We start from the raw sequence: 21,024 nt of genomic DNA on the forward strand, positions 1-21,024 counted from the left end.
TAACATCGCAACCACAACTTCCAGGAGAAAGATTGGATCCCAAGTGGCTGAGGAGGGGGGTGGTCACTGCTTGGTGGCAGGTTTTCCCCCAGCTAGAACTGGGGGACTCATTTGAGTCCAGATGAGATTCCCGTGCATCCCTCCACTCTGACCACCTGCCCCTGTCTTCCCCTCTTGTCCTCCAGGAGGCTGCCAGCTGGGGATCTCAGCCAAGGGAGAGCGCTTAAAACACTGGTACGAGTGTCTGAAAAACAAGGACAAGAAGATCGAACGCTGGCACCAGCTACAGAACGAGAACCACGTGTCGAGTGATTAGGATGGCACCCAGGTCCCCCGCTCCGTGCCCTGACCTTGTGCTCCCTCACTCTTGCCCCCAGCCTGCCCCAGCTACCCCTTGCATTCTGATCTCTCTTCTCAACACCTCCCCCACCCATCCCTCCTGGAGCCTGCCTTTGAGGTCTCCCCTGCACCGCGGACATTGCCACCAATAACCTCTGCTCTCTGCAATGCTGTGATGTGGGCTCTGAATCCAGCCTGTCTCTGATCCCTCCAGGATGGAGCTGTAGGGATGGGGAGTTTTCACAAGGAGGTTGTTCATTTAATAACCTCTCAGCCCAGGTGAATTACAGAGGCTTTTCATCATTTAGGACTGTTTTTAGACCCTCCTGGCCTTGGACACACCTAGTATCCATCCACCTATACCCTCAGCTGTCAGCAGAGGTCATGAGGATGAGCACTGGAACAGAAATGGAGCATCCCAGCTCCCCCCCACCTCTTCACATCATACACTCAATTGCCACCAAATAGACTCCCGTGTTTAAACTGTCCGGTGACTAGGAACACACTTCCCGGCTCTAGATGCATCAAGAAATGACCATGCAGAATACCCCAAGGGACTGGGTAGCCCCCGTCTTTCAGGATGTTCCCTATTTGCTTCCTAGCAGAAACTAGCCCCCATTCTGTACCACCCCTCTCCCACTTCTCTTTCCTTTCGCCCGATGCCACATTCACCTCTTTCTTCCTCACCCCCTTATCTCTTCTCTCTGCCCCCACCTCTCGCCCCTTCTTTCCCCCTCTCTGAGGGGATAGAATAGCAAAAGCAAAAAAGTGTATCTTAACACAGGCTCACCTCCTTGCCTCCTCTCACCAGCCTGACCAGCAAATGCTGAGAAACCGGCAAAATCCTGAACTACCACATAGGTCCCTGCTTCTGTAACCACTTCTCCTCTTGGCAGAGCCGGGTGAACTTGGACCTTGGGCCGCTCGCTAGCACTGCCCCGGGTGCATGGCAGCATCCAGCAAGCTGTGTAGATGCTCCGCGTAGAGGGCCTTTCTCAGCCCCTGGCCTCCCCAAGTGGGCGTAGAAGGTGTTCAAACCAGAGCCCTGATTTCCAGGGGGCCTCTCCATAGCAGCCCCCAGCCTTTCTCCTTCCTTTGCTCTTAGTTAAATGAACACATGACCCCTTCCCTTCACTCTCTCTTTCTCTGATTCTCTTGTATCCTGCCTCTAACTCAGAATTGTCTCTGGTCTCTCTCTCTCTCTGTCTCTTTATCTCTTGTACCCTGTTCATTGTGTTGGGAGAATAAAACACCATCGTGCACATAAAACATTAGAAAGTGACAGATCCTGACACCAAAGGCTTTTATTCCATCCTGGATTGTTCAGTCTTTCTAAAAATTAAAAAAAAATAATTGTTTTAAAGGAGGAAAAGGCAGTGAGGCCAAGCTTTATAAGATTTGAGGTCAGGTTATCTCCAGTGCCCTGCGAGAAAGGTTTGATTTTTTCCCCCCAATTTCCAGTAAGTCTTCCTCCATGAAAATCACCCTGTTCTCTCCAAAATGCCACCATTATCTACAGAAGTAGCCAGATGGACGCTAAAACTCGCACTGTCTCCAAACGCACACCTGTTAACCTTCCATTTCAGGGCCTTCCACCCCCAGCTCCCTTGACAAGTCATCAGAAGGCATCGATTTCTTGCCTTGAATAACCATTTTCTTGACGCCAGGCACTTAGCCTTTTCCACGATGGCCAGCTGCTTCCTGGGTGCCATCTTCCCTGCTGACCCTCTCTCTCCCCAGGGGCCCCCTTGGTGCCCATTCTCAGCCCACGTCCTTCTCACGGTTTGCCCTTAGGAGAAAGCATGCTGGCTGTGTTGCCCAGGCCTAACGCTGGTATTGGCGCTGGACTCAGCATGCAGCTAGCTCACAGTGCCTCGGTCCAGGCGTGCCCCCGCCCTGACAGATGTAAGCACCTCCCTGCCTAGAACACACACACACACACACACACACACACACACACACACACACACGCCCTCTGGTGCATGCAGAACCACCCATCGCCTTTCTTTGTGATGATGTAGCCAAAAATAAAGTAGGAATATCCAGGAAAACCAGTGGCCTGGGTGTTTGTCCTCTCTGGTTTCTGGAAGCTTTCTCTTCCTGCCGAACATGCATGATGCCTACTCAGATAGTCAGTATTTAACGAGCATCTACTGTGTTGCAGCCACTGGGGTTATAACAGTGAACAAGGCAGATGTGGTCCCTGAGCCCATGAAGTGTGCTTTCTGGTGGATTTCATCTTGGAAAAGTGGGCTCCAGCCAACTTGGCTGAGCTCACACCCTCCTGGAAGAATGCTTTTTGCTGGTGTCCACTCAATAAGAAGGGGACAGCCTCCTCTTCTCCTGCCTAGCCCAGCCTTGGGGAAAAACCCCTAGTGGTTGTGGAATCAGATAGTCAAGCCTGAAAGAGACCATAGAGTTGAGCCAGAGTCTAGTTCAGTCAACTCACTTATCTGATAGCTGAATAACCCAGGGTTCGGAGAAGGGAATGGCACACCCCACATTTCATGGCTGCAATGCTAGGAAAGGAGCTAGATTGGCGGACCCCCTGTGCACTGCTCTTAACACACCAATCCAAGAAGGCAACTCACCAAACACCTCCTTTGATTCTAGCACATCCTGTGCTGAGCCTTTTCAGAGAGGATACCTCACTTGAGATTCTCAATGGTCGTGAATGTGAGCTAGTAAGTAAACTAACTTTTCAGAAGGATTCGGAAGCTCCCTACAAGTGAGATTTTTCAGCTTACACCAAAAGTGCTTAAGCAACTCATCAGGAAGGTTGGTTACCTCTCAGAAGGAGCTGACAGTTCCATCCAAGGGACACTTCTCTTCCATGCCAAGTTTGAGGCAGTTTCCTTTTCTCACCCCCAAAAGGGTGGTTCTCAAGGTTGGGGACAGAAGCTGGCATATTAGAATCACCTGGAGAGATTTTTTTTTTTTTCCAAGTACCGTGTTTGCCCTGCTATCTTCTCTGCTCCCTTCAGATTCTGCTGCACCCTGGGGACTAGAGGTATATTTGAAAACATTTCCTGGTTGATGGCTTGGTCTTCCTACCTCCATCATGACTTTGCAAACCTCTGCCCTAAAAGTCCATCATTTTGCCTCTAATCCCGTCAGCTGCCACCAGGTGGAGATAGGTGCCCAATAGGACCACAGAGCTCTCTCGGGAATGGCAGGAGACCCGAATTACCACTCTCTCCTGTGCTCATGGCGCACCACTAGATCCTACTGCTGAGAAAGATTGAGGGCAGGAGGAGAAGGGGAAGACAGAGGATGAGATGGTTAGATGGCATCACTGACTCAACGGACGTGAGTTTGAGCGAGCTCCAGGAGTTGGTGATGGACAGGGAAGCCTGACGTGCTGCAGTCCCTAGGGTTGCAAAGAGTCAGACATGACTTAGTGACTGAACAACAACAAGGATTTGTTTACATATATTTTGTCAAAAGTACATATTTCATCAATATGTATGATTGCCCAAAAGTCATTTGGGAGCAAACAATCTCTGATAAACATATATTCCAAATGTATGTATAGAGTGACACATAGATGGATACCCATCCCCTTTATGGTTCCAAATGTCTTGTCAATATGTTACGTAGAAGAAGTGGAGAGTGTCAATTAATGATGAGCTGGTTAAGACAAGGGTGATTCAGAAAGAGCTAATTGGCACTTATAGACCGCTTCACCCAACAACAGTCGAATACAGATGTTTCTCAAGCTCACGTGGGACATTCACCAAGAAAGAATGCACCTTAACAGATTCAGAAGAATAGACAGCATACAAGATACGCTGTCTACCACAACAGAATTAAACAAGAAATGAAGAAAAGAAAGATACTTGGAGAAGTCCAGCATCTTTGAAGATTAACTAACACATGGGTCCAAAAGTCTAAGAGAGATGGAAAAAATATTTTGCACTCGAGGAAAAGAAAAAAAACAACCAATTAAAATCTTGAGATGCAGTGAAAGCAGCCCTTAGAGGAAAACTTTTAGCACTGAATGCATATGTTAGAAGAGGAGAAACATCTAAGCTCAGAGATAAGTTGGTGGAGCAAGAGGTGAAGACATTCTGGGGTGATTTCATAACTGGGGTAGACAAGACATTATGATCTGGGCAAAGTCATAAAATGTACAACATAGAGTGAACCGTAGAGTAAACTTTGAGCTTTGTTTGCTAACAACACATGAAAGGGTAACAGGCAGGAAGGCCAGGGGTCTCCAAACGGAGGAAATAGGCTGCAAGTGTCAGACATTTTTCATCTCTCTCTTAAGCGGCAGGAGGAAGCAAACTAGTGTTGTATTTTTTCCCCTTCTCTATACTGAGGGAGAAAAGGAACAGGCTGAGCTGACTCCATCTTGAAAAAGAAGGAAACTCCATCTTGCACTTTCAGTGAGCTTTGGACCATGTGCCTGGTAGCCATGGGGATAACATACCTACAGCTGAACTGGCCTCCTGGACTGATAAAACACCAGATTCCATACCCAGATTTCCCATCGCCAAAAAGAAGGTAATAATCCCCTATGTAGTCAATCACCTTTGTAATCTTTATGGCACCCATTGGTATAGGCTACAGTGTATAACCAGCTGACCCTTCTGATTATGAATCATGGCTGTAACCTGATTGTATCTCCATTTAACACTTTCCAGGCTAGGTTTAAGGAATTTGGGGAAGTGGGCTTGAGCAGTACACTTAAGGTATATAAGGTTTTCACAAAAGTCGGTTGGGGTCCTTGGCTAAGAGGAGACTCTGCCTTGGGCCCGCCGGTGTAATAAACTTCACTCCACTATCTGCATTGTCCTTCTGAGTGAGTTTGTTCCCCAGAATGCGTGGCTATAACATACAAATTTGAAAAGAAGTTTCTCTTAAAATCCTGTTTTGCCATAATGACACCTGGTTCCACCTGAACTTAACTTTTCCCAAACCTTGAGCTAACCAATGCATGTTTCTTATGGAAATGTTTATCTTAAGCTATGTTAATGTACTATATGCATTTACCCCAGACTCTGTCTTCAAGTTGGTTCACCTAAAGGCTCAGAACCTACTGGACAAACCAGTATGTTATACTCATACATTGTTCTCCTAATCTATGTTAATGAAACTATATATTTGTATGGAAATCTGCCTTTCTTCAAGAGTCAAGTCAATCGTTTTATGGCCGGGATGACTCACCTGGTGCCAAGGTTAACTCAAAATGCATGTTGTGGGTGACGGGCCTGGTGCCATTCTCTGAGTTTTGAGACATTTCCTTTCTTCAGTTAGCAGACTGCTAGCTATATAATATCTGGCTAAAGACTAGCAAGGGGGCACTCTTTCTGCCCCCTTCTGATGTCTATGTCAGAAGCTTTCTCTATCTCTTTTATACTTTAGTAAAACTTTATTGCACAAACGCTCTGAGTGATCAAGCCTCGTCCCTGGCCCCGAACTGAATTCTTCTCCAGAGGCCAAGAATCCCAGCGTCTTTTGAGGTTCAGCAACAACCTTTCACATATCAATATCAATTCATCTTACCACACCAAAGTCGAAAATAGGGGAAATGATGGGGACATAAGTGAACTCTGTACTTTTATTCAATTTTTCTGTAAACCTGAAGCTTCTTTAGGAAATAAAGTCTATTAATCAAAAGGGGGGAAAGTACAGGACAACATCATTTAGAAAAAAGAAACACACAGTTGCCCGTTAACCTAGGGGAAAAAAAATACCTGAAAAGATCTACATCAGAATGTTTATAGATGTAGTTCTTGAGGTTTGGGATCCTAGATGGTCTTTATGCTCTTTTCTTTTCCTGGCATTTTTCTTTTTGAAATATGCAGGTAGTGCTGCAAAGATCATAGACGATAAAACAGTTTGGTAGGCAACCAAAAAAGACAAAGGAAATCTCCCAAAATGTTTTTACTTATGATTTCTCTTGGGTGAGGTACTAACCTGGGTTAAAAAAGCAACATTTTCAGAATAGTCTGAAGAAAGGCCTAATGCTGTAGGGCAGGGGTCCCAACCAAGCCACACAGCAGGAAGCAAGCAAAGCTTCACTGGGGCTCCCCATCGCTTTCATTACTGCCTGAACCCTCTGCAAGAATTCATATTCTTCTTTCAAGAAACCAGTCTCTGGTGCCAAAAAGGTTGGGGGCCACTGTCTAGGGGGCTGGTTAAAGACAGAAAGTCTCAGAAAGCAGGAGAAAGAGGTGGGAGACAAAGGTCAGGATCAAAGAGGCGGTTAATTTCTTCAGTGCAAAAAACAAGTGTATGGCTCCTCCCTTCTGAAGCAAGGAAACCAGCAATAGCCCGGACTCCGGCAAGGCTCCGCCTTTTCAAGGAAGTGAAACTCACAGCAGCCTAGCCCCAGGCGGCAGGAAAGACGGGAGCTCACAGGTTTAGGCCACCAACTCTGCCTCCCTCCACTGGTTCTCCGTCCCTCCCCGCCTAAACACCATGAAGAAACTCAGAAAAACCCAAGCCAACAACCTGGACAAGTTCATCGAAGACCACCTCCTGCCAAACGAGGAGTTCCGCACACAGGTCAAAGAAGCCATTGACATCATCTGCACTTTCCTGAAGGAGAGGTGTTTCCGATATGCCCCTCACTCAGTCCGGGTGTCCAAAGTTGTGAAGGTGAGTCCAGAACTGCCTGGTTGGGGAGAAGGGGGGCTGGCGAGCAAGCGTTTGCACAGGGACAGACAGAGAGCAGAAGGCTGTCGTCTCTGGGGCTGGTGCTTTCGGATTTATCCATGCCAGAACTATAACCACACTTGTGAAAATAGCTTCTGGGGTGAGGGCGTCCACCTGTAAGTTTTTAACAAATGCCCTGAGGACGTGTATAAACCACCTAGGTCACGACTGCTATGGAGATAAGCAATCTGAATCCTGGCAGCATCCACAGTCCACTAATCTTTGACCAGGCTGGGATCTCACTATTTCTGCAGGGTCACGAGCTGGTTAAGAGTATATGTTTTGAAAGCAGATAGCACCTGCTGGCTGTGAAATCTTGGGCAAGTCACTTAACTCTCTGTGCCTCAGTTTCCTCACCTATCAATTTCAGTACCTTGTAGGGCTTGCAGATCAAGTAAAGTCAGCCATGGGCCAGTTTACAGTATTAATCACATAAGGTTGTAAATTACAGGGAGGAAAGAATACGGACCCTGGAAAAAGACAATCAGGATGTGAACTGCATCTTTGTCACCCATTAGCTGTGTGACTCGACTGATACATGATCTCTCAGCATCTATTTCCCCAACCGGAAGATGACAACAGATAATAACAATAGCTAGATCCCAGAGTTCTTGTGACCATTCTAGGAGTTACAGCCACTGATGAGTTCAGAGCAGTGGCTAGCACTCAAAATGTTAGTGATTGTTCTCAGCATTTTATTTAGGGAGGCTCTTCTCAATGATAAATGTCAGTTCTCATTCTCATCACCTGTTTTAGGGTGGCTCCTCAGGCAAAGGCACGACCCTGAAGGATCTATCAGATGCTGACCTCGTCGTCTTCCTCACCAATCTCACAAGTTTTCAGGAGCACTTTAAGCACCGAGTAAGATTCATCGAAGAAATTAGGAGACAGTTGGAAGCCTTTCAAAGAAAGGAAACATTTGAAGTGAAGGTCCAGAAGCGGCGAAAGAGGAAGTCCCGTGCCCTCAGCTTTGTGCTCAGGTCCCCCCGGCTCTGCCAGGGGGTAAAGTTTGATGTCCTGCCTGCCTTTGATGCCCTGGCCGCCTTTGATGCCCTGGCTAAGCACTCCCAGTCACAAGGTATTTCAGTCTTTGTCCTATGTCAGGGATTCATTCTTTCTTTCTTTTTTTTTTTTATTTAAGTTTTGAGCAGAAATCTCCCTCAGTTCAAGAGCCTTTTAAAACATCCCGTCAGCACGGGGAGGAGATCTTAGGATCTCTCTCAGAGCAAGATAATTAGGGTCATACTCCGCCACCATGACAATATTAAACAGCAAATTGGTACAATTTCAGGGTAAGATGTTTCTTATAGCCAGGCTTACTAGTTCTGCTTATGGCAAAGTGTGTGAATCTTACCTTACTAAAAATGAGGAAGCTACACACAAAACAGATCACCAACAAGGATTTGCTGAATAGCATAGGAAACTATTGGAGAAGTACATGGCAACCCACTCCAGTATTCTTGCCTAGAAAATCCCATGGATGGAGGAGCCTGGTAGGCTAGAGTCCATGGGGTCTCAGAGAGTTGATCACAACTGAGCAACTTCACTTTCAATAAGGAACTATATTCAGTATCTTACAGTGTATCTTATCTATTTATAACTAAATCACATTGCTGGACACCCGAAACCAACACAATATTGTAAATAAATTAACTTCAATAAAATAAGAATAGATAAGTGAAAGCGTTTGTCGCTCAGCCATGTTCAACTCTTTGTGACCCCGTGGACTGTAGCCCGCCAGGCTCCTCTGTCCTTGGGATTCTCCAGGCAAGGATACTGGAGTGGATTGCCATTCCCTTCTCCGGGGGATCTTCCTCATCCAGGGATTGAACCTGGGTCTCCTGCATTGCAGGCAGATTCTTTACCCTCTGAGCCACCAGGGAAGCCCAAGAGTAGATAAATCCCACTCTCAAAATGAAGCAGCATAGATCTGATGTAAACTCAGAATGTTAATTTCATCTATTTTTCAAAGCATGAGGAACCTCAGCAAACTTATGTGAGCGTTGGCATCTATAGACAATCTGCAGGATCACTCAGACAGGGAGCAATACATCTCTGATGCTCAATTTCTACTGTGTACCTTGGAGGCTCAAGGCATGTTCCATGGCCTAAATGAAAGACAGGGAACCTCTCTCCTGGAGTCTGACCATATGAACACCGAGAATGAGATGATAACTTGCTGTGGCAAAAATTAAATAGGGTGACCCAAAAGGGAGCAATGGGGATCAGAGGACTTTCGGAGACAGGGTGACAAGGGAGGTGACCTCTGACCTGAGACCTGAGAGATGAGAAGAGGCCAAGCACTCAAAGATCTGGGGGTTCCAGAGGAGGAAACAGCAAGTGCAAAGACAGGAATGAACGTGGCATATTTGAGGAAGTGAAGTGACCAGGGGAGTAAGTGGCACAGAGATCAAGGCAGGAGGTGAGATGGCAGAGGAGGCAGGAGACAGGTCTCACCATCCTGATGGGCCACTGTGAGGACTTGGGATTTTATCCAGAGGTCCTAGGAAGCAAGAAGTGGAAGGATCAGGTTTAAAGGCCTCTGTATGGGCTGTGGAGGATCCAGGGAGGAGGGTGCCGCCACCTCTGCTCAGTCCAGGTGAGAGACGATGGGTGATGGCGGTGGAGGTGGGAGAAGGGAGGACTGAGGATGGACCTCAGGCCTCCTGGCTCTAGGCCTGCTGACTCCCCACTGCCCCGCAAGGCCAGTGAGTCTGTGTCTCCGGGGCGACAGAAAGAAACTCAGAAAAGAGCTGATGCCTTAAAGTTCTGGATGCCTTCTCCATAGGTCGGGTGACTGAAGATTACAAACCTGACCCTGAAGTCTATGTTCGGCTCATCCGCGAGTGTGAGACACTGAGGAGAGAAGGCGAGTTCTCCGCCTGCTTCACGGAGCTGCAGAGAGCCTTCCTGAAGGAGCGCCCAGCCAAGCTGAAGAGCCTCATCCGCCTGGTGAAGCACTGGTATCTGATGGTATGGCCGGTCCCATCTGGGCAGAGAGCCGAGGAGGCGGGGGAGGGAGAGAGTGAGGACGGGAGAGGAGGGAGGGTGGCGTGGAGGGCGGGAAGGAGCAGGGAGAGGTGTGGGGAGGAGAAGAGGAGAGGAAGGCAGAGGGGAGGATCAGAAAGGATGCGGGAGGCAGGAGGGAGACAGACAGAGACGAATGGAGAGGAGGGAAGGGCAGGGAGGAGGGGAGAGGGCCGGAAACAAAGAGGAAAGGACGACAGGAAGAAACAAGGTGGAGGAGTAGAGGTTGTAGGGAGGGGGAAAGTTAGGGAGGAAAAAAGGTGGGGCCTGGGACAGTGCCAGTGGGCATCTCATTCTTCCTAGTCTTCCCATATCAGCAAATGAGAGCTCCATCCTTCCGCCTACTCTGGGCAGAACCGTGGGTCTTTCTTTTCTTTTTCACACACACACCCACACACCCATTCAACCGGTCTGCAAGTGGCTTGGTCCTGTATCTAAAATATACCCATTATCATCAACTGCTACCGTCTCGGTCACTTCCACCGACCCCCATATCCTCTCCCCCACCGTCCGTAATCTTGGGAGGCTCACAGGATCTGCCCTCAACCTCTCTGAACCCTGATCTCTGCCCCCTCACCACCACTCCCAGGCTGTTCTCTCCTCTTCATTAGTTCTCCAAGAAGGAAACGCTACTCCAGCCTCAGGGCCTTTGCATGAGCTTATTTGTTTGTTTATTGTCTATCTCCCCACTAAAAAGGTCCACAAAAGAAGGGATTTGCATATTTTATTTATATATATTGTATAAATATACAATATAATATTATATATTTTATTCACTGCTATCGCCCCAGAACTTAGAATAGTGCCTGGCACATAATAGGTGCTCGGTGGGTAATTATTCAATAAATTAATGAGTGCTAATCCCCTACTCCCCACCTCCCAACATACACTCTTTTGTTCACTTCCTGACTGTCTGAATTTGTGCTTCCCATTTTCTCACTTGTGAAGAGTAACATGGCACAGCGACACTAAATCATACACCATGATGATGTGCATATGGTTTGTTTGGGTAATTTGCACATTTTAACAACATTAATTCCTCAAATCCATCATCACTATATCTTTCCATTTATTTTTGTCATCTTCAGTTTGTCTCATCAAAGTCTTATACACTACAGGGTACAGGTCTTTCACCTCTATGGTTAAATTTATTCCTAGTTTTTAAATTCTTTTTGATGCAATTATAAATGGGATCGTTTTTAAATTTTTCGTTCCAACAGTCTGCTATTCGTGTATAGAGGTACAACAGATTTCCATGTATTACTTTTGTATCCTACAATATTCCTGCATTCAGTTTTTGGTTGTCTTAAGTTTTTTGGTGGTGTCTTTTGGGTTTTCTATGTATAATACTATGTCATCAGCAAATAGCAATAGTATAACGTCCTCCTTTTTACTCTGGTTGTATTTTGTTTCTTTTTCCTGCCTGATTGCTGTGGACAGACTTCTAATACTATATTGGATGAATGTGGGGAGAGAGGGCATATATGTCTTGTTCCCGATCTTAAAGTAAAAGCTTTCAGCCTTCACCACCGAGTGTGATTTTAGCTGTGCATTGGTCATATATGGCTTATATTGAGTTGTGTTTTCTCCATAGCCAGCTTGGAAAGAGTCTGTATCACAGATGCCTGTTGAATTTTCTCCAATGTTTTTTCTGTATCTGGGGAAATGGTCATATGCTTTTTATCCTTTATTTTCTTAATACAAATGTATCAACTGATTGATCTGTGATACTGAAGCATCCTTGCATCCTTGGAATATATATAATTTGATCATGGTCTATGACCTTATAATATATTGGTGAATTTACTTTGCTAGTATTTTGTGGAGGATTTTCCCATCTATGATCATCAGACCTAGTGTTTTCTTTTTTGTGCTATATTTGTCTGGTTTTGGTATAAAATGAGTTTGAAATCATCTCTTGATCCTCACTTTTCTGGAATAGTTTGAGAAGCTTTGCATTAACTCATTAACTCTTCACACAAAAGCTGAAAAATTCATGTTTCTAATTTTTTTCCTCTTCTCAGTGTAAGAAGAGACATGGGAGAAAACTACCCCCACAGTATGCCCTGGAGCTGCTGACTGTCTACGCCTGGGAGCAGAAAGGCTCAGAAACAAATTTCAGCACAGCTGAAGGATTTCGGACTGTTTTGGAGCTAGTCCTGAAGCATCAGGACCTCTGCATCTACTGGAAAAAGTATTATGACTTTGAAAACCCTATTATTGGACAATACCTGAAAAGACAACTTGAAAAACCCAGGTACTCTACCCTCATATGGCTTAGATCCCCATATAAATGAAGCCCTGATTACAGCTGTGGTACCTTGGAAATGTAGGAAGAGGAAGGATTCCATGTTTATTGATCATCAGCTATTGTCAATCAGGCTGAGTGCTTTACTCTTACCACACAATTTAAATAATAAATTTAAATAATAACCTACAACCCTGTGAGGCCGGCACTGTGCTAACCACTCCACAGATTAATTGAGGTTTGGAGAAATAAGAGCTTGTTCAAACCTTCACAGAAAATGAGTGAAATAACTGAAATTTTACTGACATAACAATAGCTACAGCAATAATAAAAATTGCTTCCAGGAAGTAAGAGCTTGTTGTAAGACAAAAACACTCTGATAGAATAGTGCAATTTTGGTTATTAAACCTGTCATGTATGGAACCCTTAATATGTTTCAGTTACTGTTGGGAGCATGTCAAGTGCTTCTTTAGATCCTCGTACAACATCCTTTGAGGTAGGGATTTTCAAATCTGCCCATTTCACAGATGAGGATACTGAGGATTAGAGATTCAGGTGACCTCCCCAAAGAGACACTACTAAAGAACAGAGGTGAGATTCAAACCAGGTCTCTTAAGGCCCAAATGCAAGCCTCCTTCACCTCATGTTCAATGCCTACCATAGGGCAGGGCATCCAAGTCACAACCCAGGGAGAGGTGTCACATGGGGCCCTTCTGCTGCCCCTAGACACCCGTCTGCCCAGGCTGGTATTTTGCCCTGCCGGGAGCTCTGAACACCCCAGACACAGCCCATGTACTCACTGTCCTCTCTGACTATTGTTTCCAGGCCTGTGATTCTGGACCCGGCTGACCCGACTGGAAATGTGGCTGGTGAAGAGCCACAGAGGTGGCAGCTGCTGGCACAGGAGGTTAAAGTCTGGCTGAGGTACTCGTGCTGTAAGAATCAGAATAGGTCTCCAGTGAGCCCCTGGAACGTGCCAGTGACACCTCCTCATTAGATGGCATGTTGAAACAACAACTTCTAGAAATGCTACTTAAGTCAAATGGAATTTCATCTCGGTCTTTGTATTCTTTCAATGTGGTTACTGGAAAATGTAGAATTACACCTGTGTCTGCCCCAGAATTAATCACTGGGTTAGACAGCAGGCTTACCAACTTACATTGTCACACTGCCTCGGTACCAAAACCAATGTGTCATTTACAAAAGTCCATTCCAGGAAAGCTCCCATAAGGATGCACAAAAGATGAAGATGTTCTTACCACCTGAGTCACTGGTCACGTGAGTGGCTGGAAGACAGCCTTTGGCTTCTCCATATTGCTGTTCCTCCTTTGAGGCCTCCAGCATCCCTGTGAAATGAGTTTTACTCTGATTCTCATAATAATACATTGAGACTTGGCCACTCACTCAGAGTCCCCTGGTGTGTGAGAGACGAGAGTGTGAAGTTGAACCTTGGTCCTTCTTGCTGTGAAGCTCCTGCTCTTTGTTTCTGCTCTCAATGTGTCTTCATACACTGAGTTTTTCTGTTTCCCATTTGGGGACCATGAGAAGGAATCTAGCAGAGCCTCAATGGAGGGAACATACTCAGCTGAGGGTCCCAGCTACTGCCCTCTGCGATCCATCTCCACGTTGACACCAAAGCCACGCTGCCTACCTGCAACTCCCAGACAATGACCAAGGGAGCCAGAGACACTCAGGCAGCCCCATTCCTGAGAGTCAGGGGAAGCTCTGACATGGGACGTTCGCAAAAGGACCCTCCACGACCTTGCTGGACCTGTCTTGACTGCGGAGCCAGCTGTCCTTCCTGCTTTCCTTCACCCAGAGTCAGATTAGATCAGGGTTGTGAGCTTTCCTAGCTTCTATAAAATCCCTGATCACTGTCTCTCACCTGGGTGTTTCCCCAAATAACAATCTCCTGCATTTAATCTCACATTGGCATCTGCTCCTTGGAGTGACCCAGACCCACACAAGCACCTCTGCCACCACCCTCAAGGTAGGGTGGGCTCTTCAGCAAATCCTAGCTGTGATGACGACCCGAGGCACATCCTGGCCATCCTCAGCGATCACCTCTTCTCAGTCAATGTCACTGCCTACGAGGTGGCTCCCAGACAAAGCCACCATCTCACCCTCTCCCACCCCATCTCAACCCTCATTCCTGCTCCTTGTCCAGGGCTTCTGTCTTTATCCTTTCTATATTTGTGTTCTCAGGTGCTTTGACATCTGGGCCCTGCTGATCCTGGAGAGACTGCCCTCCTGGGGTTGGCTGTTTCCTAGACACAGCCAGCAGGTCACCTGTTGGCCTTTCCCATGCAAACCTGTCGAGCATTTCCTCTTTGCTCCACCGCCCAGACTCAGAGCCAGTCTGAGCCACAACCCACCCTGCCCAACTCCTGCTGGACCAGGTACCAGACGACTCAGGAAACCCCCTCCTCTCCACAGCCCTCTTACATTATTCACACTTGCCAGTCCAAAGACTGCTTTCCCTGCCTCGCCTGCCTTTCCCAGAGAAACGACCATAAAGGTCTTGGCCTTGGTTTCCTCTAACTCGGTCTGCCTCACGTAAGACCCTGGTGCTTCCCATGTGGCCTGGAGACAGGACGACAGGCTGTGTCTCCTGTTTCTAGGGATTTTCGAGGACCATACTTGGTCATTGAATTTAACATGAAAGTGAGAAATATTTTTGTTTTTTAAAAAAGAGGAAGAATCCCAAAGTATCTCCAAAATTTGGGACCTAACTTTCTAGTCTTTTCTGTCTCAATTTCCATGTCTAAGTTGAGTCTTTCTGAAAATGGGATTCTACCCCAGATGGGGTTTTGTTACCATCGTGTTATCTTTAGCACAGGTATCTCTTCATGCCCAGAATACACTTTGGAATCACATGTAATTACCATGTGGGTGGCCCACTTGTATTGTTTTATGAGAGTGTTTCAGAATTATACATAAAGCTACAGTCACTAGTAGATTAACTGAATTGGTAAATAGTTGCTTAATTGAAGAGCCACATGGATCATATAGTAGATATCATATCGTATTAATTTTTGAGGAACTCTCATACTGTTTCCATAGTGGCTGCACCAAACTGCATTCTCAGCAAGAGTGGTCAAGAGTTCCAGGCCCTCCACATGCTCACCAACACGAGTGTCCTTTAACACATGTAATAGCTATGCTAACAGGTAAAAGCAATGTCTTATGATTTTGATTTCCGTTTCCCGGATGATTCATAATATTGAGTGTGGGAATTCCCTGGTGGTCCCGTGGTTAGGACTGGGCGCTGTCACTGTTGGGGCCAGGGTTCAGTCCCTGGTTGGGCAACCAAGATCAGGCAAGCCACACAGTGTGGCTAAAATAATAATAACGATGAGCATCTTTTCATATACCTGGTGGCCCTTTGTAAACCTTCTTTAGAAAAATAAAAATTCAATCCTTAGCCCATTATATAGTTAGGTTATTTGTCCTTTAGCTATTGAGTTGTCCAAGTGAAAGTTGCTCAGTCATGTCTGACTCTTTGTGACTCCAAGCACTGTATATAGTCCATGGAATTCTCCAGGCCAGCATACTGAAGTGTATAGCCTTTCCCTTCTCCAGGGGATCTTCCCAACCCAGGGATCGAACCCAGGTCTCCCACATTGCAAGCAGGTTCTTTACCAGCTGAGCCACCAGGGAAGCCCAAGGCCCTCATTATTTTGTAATTAACCCCTTATCAGATAGTGGTTTGTAATCATTTTCTCCATTTCCATTACCTTTTCTCCCTTTCATTTTATACCTGTTTTTCATTTTTATTTTATATTGGAGTATAGCTTATTTACGTTGTGTGTTAGTTTGAATGTACAGCAAAGTGATTCAACTATACCTATATCTATTCTTTTTCATCAATTACCTTTTCACTTCATTGGGTTTTTTTCATTTGCTGGGCAGAAGCTTTTTAGTTGGATTAGTTCCCCTTTGTCTATTTTTATTTTATTGTCAGTGTTTTGTTTACACAGTCAATTACTCTTTGGCAATGTTGTCAAGAATATACAATGAGGAAAGGACAGTCTCTTCAATAAATCAAGCTGGGAAAATTGGATATCCACATGCAAAAGGATAAAATCACACCTTTTCTTCCAGCATGCACAAATATCAACTCAGAATAGGTAAAGGCCTAAACATAAGAGCTGAAACTGTAAAACTGCTAGAAAAAAACACAGGAAGAAAGCTTCATGACATAGATTTGGCAATGATTTTATGAATATCATATCAAAACACAGACAAATGTGTGTGAGTTGGTGGTCCATACTAGTTCTGCTATCTGGATGCCGAGTATTCCGGCAGCGTTTGCTGAAGGGACCATCCTTCCCCACTGTTCTGCAGAACCACCTCAGACATATATCCAGAGTCATCTGTGTGTAAGCCTGTGTTATACCATTGATCAATTTTTGTGTCCTTGGTTTAATACTACCTTTACTAACTACTGTAGCCTGATATTAATTCTCAGTGTCTTGTAGAAAACTCTGTTCTATCCAAACTAATGTCTTCTCTTGGCTCTTCTTATTTCTATGTTAATATTATACTCAGTTTGTGAATTTTCACCCAAAATACAAGGAGGCATTTGATTGGAATTCCATAAATTAGTTCAGGGAAAATGACATCCACGTAATATTGAGAATTCCAGTCCACAAACTTGGAACTTCTTTCCATTAATTTTCTTCTTTAATTACTCTGTAACTACATTTTATAGTTTTTCCCTGCATTGCTATTACTGTTTTGTCATATTATTCCTGGATATCCTTTTTATATTAGTGTACTTAGTAAGTTTTCTTTAATTTCATTTGTAATGTTGGTTTCATGAAGACCTCAGTGTTTTCAGTGGGTATGTTGGATTATAGTATGATGAGTGAGCTTTATACTTCTCTGAATTTTGTGGTTTTATTGTATTTTGCTGTAAATCTATATCCTGTATGACTGCAAGAAACAATAAAGCAAATTTCTTCCAAAACTTTTTTGATAAGTGTTTCTCAGCTAAGCTGTAATGATTTGGTCAAAGCTGGCAGATGCAGGTAACAGAAAACTCGAGAGTGCTGCACTTCACAACTGCTGGTTCAACCACAAATTCACCAGACTCAGCAACAGAGAAGAAAGCATGTAAGGGATGATGGGAATGCTTGTATGAAATTCGAAACACCAGAATCATAGATGCCTGATTGCCCAGCGCTGAGTCCCCATTCTGGGCCACTTCCTGCCGAAGAAACGAAGCTGGGAAGAGCTGAGATTGAAGCAGGAGATGAGGCTGGAGTTCTTTGAGCCTCCCTGGAAGTCGCCTCCTGTCAGGTGCCCCAGCCCCACCAGGGGTGCGGTCTGCTGTACTACCTGCCTTCCGGGGCTTCAGCCTTGTCCTATCTCAGGGCTTCTTTCTCTCTGTTCATGTTTCGGAGCAGAAGTCTCCCACAGTTCGAGCGGCTTACCAAAATGCGGTGTCTCTAAAAAGTGGAGCAGAGATCATCATATCTCTCCTGGGGCAGTCTTGCCTAAACCAAGCAGGCAACAGGAAACAGTAAATTGGCACAATGTAGGGGCAAAACCCCTAGCAGGCTTACTTGTTTGAATTATGGCAAAGTGTGTGAACTTAATTTTTCTAACAATGGGGCAGCATAGATCTGTCCTCTGCAGTTGGAGATCTGAGAGGTGCATCTTTCTTTCTTTTTTTTTTTTTCAGAGGTGTACTTTTCTGTGATCTGCTACATAGGAAGTGCTCAACAATATCTGCCATTATGGCTCTAATTACCATCACTACCCTACTCACGGCAAAGAGTGTTTATTACCAATCTCTCCAACCTGATAGGCACTCCCTCCCATGCCCTGGCCCACAGTGTTTCTGATAATAGAGAGCAGTGCTTCCCTCGGGAACCCAGCTAAGAATCAGGCCAGTGTTGATGTGCTACAGATTTTCTTCAAGTAAAAAATTCTTAACAAAAGAATATGCTTGTCAGGGATGAGTCTGGGTTTTCACGTGCAAAGTCGCTTCAGTCATGTCCGACTCTGTGTGACCCCATGGACTGTAGCCCACCAGGCTCCTCTGTCCATGGGGATTCTCCAGGCAAGAATACTGGAGTGGGTTGCCATGCCCTCTTTCAGGGGATCTTCCCAACCTAGGGATCAAACCTGCGTCTCTTAGGTCTCCTGCACGGGCAGGCAAGTTCTTTACTACACCAGGCTCCTCTGTCCATGGGGATTTTCCAGGCAAGAATACTGGAGTGGGTTGCCATGCCCTCTTTCAGGGGATCTTCCCAACCTAGGGATCAAACCTGCGTCTCTTAGGTCTCCTGCATGGGCAGGCAAGTTCTTTACTACTAGTGCCACCTGGGAAGCCCTGGTTTTTCACACCTTGTTGTAATTTCTTATAGAGTGCAATAGAAAACATTAGCTCCTGGGCTCCTCTACTTTGCTCCCTTAAATCCCAGCCATATGCGAATTGCTTTCTTCACCAGCTCCCCCAGCACCCCGTCTACCCAACCCTCCAGAAAAAAGAGTTACAGCGGCCACCAGTGAAAGATCTGCCCTGGTGACCATTGTGAAAAGGGGAACAGGAGACCTAATGATCTTAAATTAGCCAATTTAAGATCAAAGGTGGTGCCGAAAAGTGAAAGTGAAAGGTAGCTGCTCAGTCATGTCTGACTCTTTGTGAGTCCAGGGACTGTAGCCCACCAGGCTCATCTGTCCATGGGGATTCTCCAGGCAAGAATACTGGAGTGGGTTGCCATTCCCTTTTCCAGCAGATCTTCCCAACCCAGGGATCGAACCTGGGTGTCCTGCATTGCAGGCAGATTCTTTACTGTCTGAGCCACCAGGGAAGTCCCAAAGGTGGCGCTAGTGGTAAAGAACTCGCCTGCCAATGCAGCAGACACAAGACACATGGGTTCGATCCCTGGGTGGGGAAGATCCCCTGGTAGAGGGCGTGGCAACCCACTCCAGTATTATTGCCTGGAGAACCCCATGGACAGAGGAGCCTGGCGGGCTACAGTCCGTAGGGTTGCAAAGATTCGGGCACGACTGAAGCGAAGCAAGCAGGCCAAAGAATTTTAAAGTCAGAATTGCCCTTCAGTTTTGCTCAGCTTTGATACCTTTCATCTCTCCTTTTGTGTTTCTCCTTTCAGATTATCCTCTGAAGTAGTTCCATGAGTGAGAGAGAAAAGTTTTCTGAGAAATGGAATATTGCCTGCCCTATTAGTAAACAAGGATGGCACAGTCAACAAGAATGGTGAGCTGGTGAGCCCTGAGGGAACTCAGGAAGGAATCATACCTGCCATCTTGCAGCCACTCCCTGCTGTGGGCCCTGAGGAAGGAAAGAAAGATCAGGATGTGAAAACAGGACCCCAGCCCCAGAGAGCTGAGATGCATTTGAAAGGAATGACTACACTGAGCCCAGACTTTTATATACATAGAAAGTGCTAAATTCCTTAACTTAGAATATCTGGTTTTCTTTCATTTATATAAAAAAAGCTTTGATGTCCAGACTACCTGACCTACATTGAGAAACTTCCATACAACCTGGCTCCTCCCCTCACCTTCTTGGAGCAGTTCTCTCAGGGGCACTTGAGAGGCTGTCTCCCCGGCTTCAAGTCCTAAAAAGTCCCACCGAATAAAACACAACTCTCAACTTTTACGTTATGAATACTTTTTCATTGGCCGCCCTCTTTACAGATTGGGACACCGAGGCATGCCAGGGTACATTCGTGTTCAAACTGCACAGTTAGGGAGAGTTTGCAATTTTTCTGCCATCCTGAAAGTGCCTTAGGAAATGTTAGGTAGTTAGAATAGGAAACAGGAGTCCAGAATGGCGGTGGCTAAAAGACAAGGAAGGGAAAAGCCCGAGAAAATAGAACAAAGGAAGTTCCGAGGACTGGCGTAAGGACCTCAGGTAGGACAAACAGCACTCCTGGCTACTCCAGTTTACATAGCGCAGGCCCAGGGGGAGGGAAAAACATAAAAAAAAGAGGAGCCAAAGGGCCGGGGCTCTCTCTCTTCTCTTTGCGTCTTTTGGGTGGGCATGCCCTCACGCCTCCAGGATGTATTTTTCTTTTATTTTCTAAATAAGACTGAGCTATAACTCGGAGCTGTAACACTGATCTGTCCGAGAGCTATACTACTGTCTATCCGAGACCCGAGAGCTATAACACGTTTTGTCTGAGAGCTGTGGCGCGCCGAGGGCTTTAACGTCCGTGTGACGAGGCAGAACTGAGGAGATTACACTCCCCTGACAGGAAATAACGTTTATTAATCAAAAAGTGAAATGTATGGAGTTAGGCCATTAAAAGAGAGAAAGAGAAATTGTGTTTATATGTATGTGTGCATTAACCTAGAAAAATATCTCACAAGACTACACCGAAGTAGTTACACTTCTAGTCTTTGAGGTTTAGGATCAGGATGGAATGTATGCTTCCAGATTTTTTTACTGTTTCTGTTTGCAATATTCATGTACTGCTGCAAGGACCATAGGAGGCTATAGAGCAATGTTGTCTGCAACAAAAAAAAAGAGGAAAAAGAAACCAAATATCTGTTTCTACTTGTGGTTACTCTTGGGTACAATGCCAACCTAGGTTAAAAACACCTTTTCAGAGTATATTCTGAAGAAAGACCAGATGTTCTAGGCTGCTTGTGAAAGTGTTAGTCACTCAGTCGTGTCTGACTCTCTGCAACCCTCTGTATAGCAGCCCGCCAGGCTCCTCTGTCCGTGGGATTTCCAGCAAAAATACTGGAGTGGGTAGCCATTC

At 45.7% G+C, this 21,024-nt stretch overlaps 2 protein-coding genes across 33 annotated transcripts in view; both read left to right on the plus strand.

Moving 5' to 3' along the window:
* Positions 1-2,390, plus strand: part of RPH3A (rabphilin 3A) — a 295,693-nt gene extending 293,303 nt beyond the window's left edge. For all 28 annotated transcript variants that reach the window (XM_081546351.1, XM_081546349.1, XM_081546330.1 and 25 more), the window contains one exon: positions 186-2,390. In XM_081546351.1, coding sequence (XP_081402477.1) covers positions 186-316 — 131 coding nt within the window. In that variant the 3' untranslated portion in view covers positions 317-2,390. The remainder of the gene's footprint in view (positions 1-185) is intronic.
* A 4,297-nt stretch (positions 2,391-6,687) lies between these two features.
* LOC145527917 (2'-5'-oligoadenylate synthase 1-like) lies at positions 6,688-19,916 on the plus strand. Of its 5 annotated transcripts, XM_081546360.1 has the most exons (7): positions 6,688-6,948; positions 7,762-8,083; positions 9,794-9,978; positions 12,057-12,289; positions 13,106-13,204; positions 14,486-14,679; positions 15,344-17,252. In XM_081546360.1, the coding sequence occupies exons 1-7, from the start codon at positions 6,769-6,771 to the stop codon at positions 15,424-15,426; spliced, it is 1,296 nt and encodes a 431-aa protein (XP_081402486.1). In that variant the 5' UTR covers positions 6,688-6,768; the 3' UTR covers positions 15,427-17,252. The 5 variants fall into 5 exon arrangements, with proteins under 5 accessions (XP_081402486.1, XP_081402490.1, XP_081402487.1 ...); XM_081546364.1 differs by lacking the exons at positions 14,486-14,679; positions 15,344-17,252 and adding an exon at positions 19,408-19,916; XM_081546361.1 differs by lacking the exon at positions 14,486-14,679.
* Positions 19,917-21,024: the final 1,108 nt, after the last annotated feature.

Source organism: Giraffa tippelskirchi, chromosome 11, assembly GCF_054371585.1.
Source record: "Giraffa tippelskirchi isolate mGirTip1 chromosome 11, T2T-mGirTip1v1.2.pri, whole genome shotgun sequence".
NCBI lineage: Eukaryota > Metazoa > Chordata > Mammalia > Artiodactyla > Giraffidae > Giraffa > Giraffa tippelskirchi.